Genomic DNA, 2197 nt, shown 5'->3' with positions numbered 1-2197 from the left:
ATAAATTATATAAGGATCAATCTTATTAACATATTATTGGAAGTCTAAAACCATAGAAAATCAATCTCTGTAATATGAATTTTTATTTCTATCGAAATATTTATACTATGTAATCCCAAAAAATACGCTAGATTTTCGTTAGCAGTAGAGAGAAATAAAAACTAGATTAAAGATCGGCTGAATCCACTATAATGTCTATTTAATAATATTTTAAATTTGAAACATGTGTCATTATTTACTTGGTCTCTATAGAAATATGAAAACCCAAAAACCGTAAAATTCAATTGAACCAAATTCCGATGAATACGTTTGGTTCATTTAAGTTCGGTTCACGTCCCCAGTTGGATTACCAGTTTGATTCCAACATATCGGGTCCCCCGTTCGATTAAATACGACGGCTACCCAGTTTGATTCCAACATATATGAAATTATTAAAATTTGTTTGGTTTTAATTTATTATTTATCTCGCAAGTAACCATAATGACTATCAATAGTCAATGTAAAAAACAGCATCGACCATTGCCGATCCGGACGTTTTATTGTAACAAAGGGTACCATTAAATCCGAAAAAAAAAAAAAAAGAGAGGACACTATTTTAAACCATAATACGAATAATATTGATGCATTAATACTATATAATCATGATGACTATTTATCAACCTCAATACATCGATCATGTCATCTCCCACCTCCAATCAGATGGTTGAAAAACAATTTCAAGCAAATCAAAAAATAAAAAATAAAATAAAACTTCTCATTCCCTCCTTATCACATCCATATTGTCACTTAATTACTTGGTGTTGAACTTATCGCATCTGTGCCTTATTTCCCCATCATTTCCTGTCTTGATTCCAATCATACTAATCTTCACCATTGCCTTAGCAAATGCCTGGAAGAATTCAGTCTCACTTTTGGCGAACTTTTCGCATAATGGCTTTGTCCTGGGATCAGCAATCAGTAAATGGTCGGACGCCAAGAGCCCCCATCCCTTGAACAAGTTCTTGAAGAACATGTTGTCGAATTGTCCCGGTGTCTTCACATCATTGAAAGCTGCAATGGTCCCATCTTTCTGGTAGTTAGCACACAGCTGTTTCAATCTCGCAGCATATGCAGGATCAAGAGCTGGATCGATATCCGCGGTCTTGCTGAAGTTAAAGATCCTGTCGCTGAATTCCTTGCAGTGAGAGAAGCCGATGGTGTGTCCCCCGCCGGTCGACGCCACCATATCCTCAACGTTCAACCCTTTACCTTCGAATTGCTTGATCATGGTGTCCATCGAGAAGTTTGCCCTAGCTAGGTTTCCATCGACACGCTTAGCATCGGAGACTAGGCCGTCCTTTCGCCCTAGTGACACGTTGTAGAACGGTCCCCCGACCATTTTGACAAGGTTACGGGTGGTGAGAGCGAGTATGTCTGCGCAGGAGACGACGCCGGGGCAGGCGAGCTCGAGGGCGGTCTTGGCGCGGGTCACCACGTCAAAGCCGTCCCCGGCCAGGGACTCGTTCATATCGTTCTCTTTTTCGGCCTTGCCATTGGGTACGGAGCCGATCAGGACGGAGGCGTCACAGCCGTCGACCATGCAGTCATGGAAGAAAATGCGGAGGGTTGCGGCGGCGGTGACGGGGTTAGTCGTCTGCTTGTTGGTGACAGTTTCTTGTATGATTTGGTCGAGCCTGGGACATGTTTTGGCGTAGTAATCGACGGAGAGGGGGGTCTGGGAATGAGCTAAAGATGAGAGTGATGCGAGCACAAGAATGAGAAATAAGTTGGAAGCCATGGCCGGAGAGATCGAGAATGAGGAGGAAGGAGGTGTGAGAGAGACACCTGCTTCCCCACAACCAAAGTTGATCAGGAGAGTGTGGAGGAAGCAAATATTAGGTTTGATTAAAATTATATAAAGAGTCGCTTGAGAAAAAAAGGAGTGTTGTGGAGGTGAGGGGTTTTAGGAGAAGGTTGGCTTATATTGAGAAAGGGAGGCATGGGTTGTTTTTTTTTGTGCATGCAAAGGGATGGTGGAGGTTTTGGGTTGAGCGCCAAATGCGCTGGTCCTTTGGGAAGTACTGCTTTGATTCATTTGTTTTAGTAAGCACAACACGTACGAACCTAATTGTAATGGGAGTATATATATAAATAAATAACAAAATCATAGACACAATTATTTACTTTTTTAATAGTTGATTGTTTATGTTGATCGTTT

General features: G+C 41.4%; 1 protein-coding gene across 1 annotated transcript; it reads right to left on the bottom strand.

The window, feature by feature from the left end:
- Positions 1-593: 593 nt before the first annotated feature.
- On the bottom strand, positions 594-1938 carry LOC132285247 (peroxidase 41-like). The gene has a single exon (XM_059787417.1). It carries the CDS (start codon positions 1775-1777, stop codon positions 791-793), a length of 987 nt encoding a protein of 328 aa, XP_059643400.1. The 5' UTR covers positions 1778-1938; the 3' UTR covers positions 594-790.
- Positions 1939-2197: the final 259 nt, after the last annotated feature.

This window comes from Cornus florida, unplaced genomic scaffold (assembly GCF_030987335.1).
Source record: "Cornus florida cultivar Cherokee Brave unplaced genomic scaffold, ASM3098733v1 CherokeeBrave_3.0.0_Hap2_Chr11, whole genome shotgun sequence".
Lineage (NCBI taxonomy): Eukaryota > Viridiplantae > Streptophyta > Magnoliopsida > Cornales > Cornaceae > Cornus > Cornus florida.
This window is presented reverse-complemented; position numbering and strand designations above follow the sequence as displayed.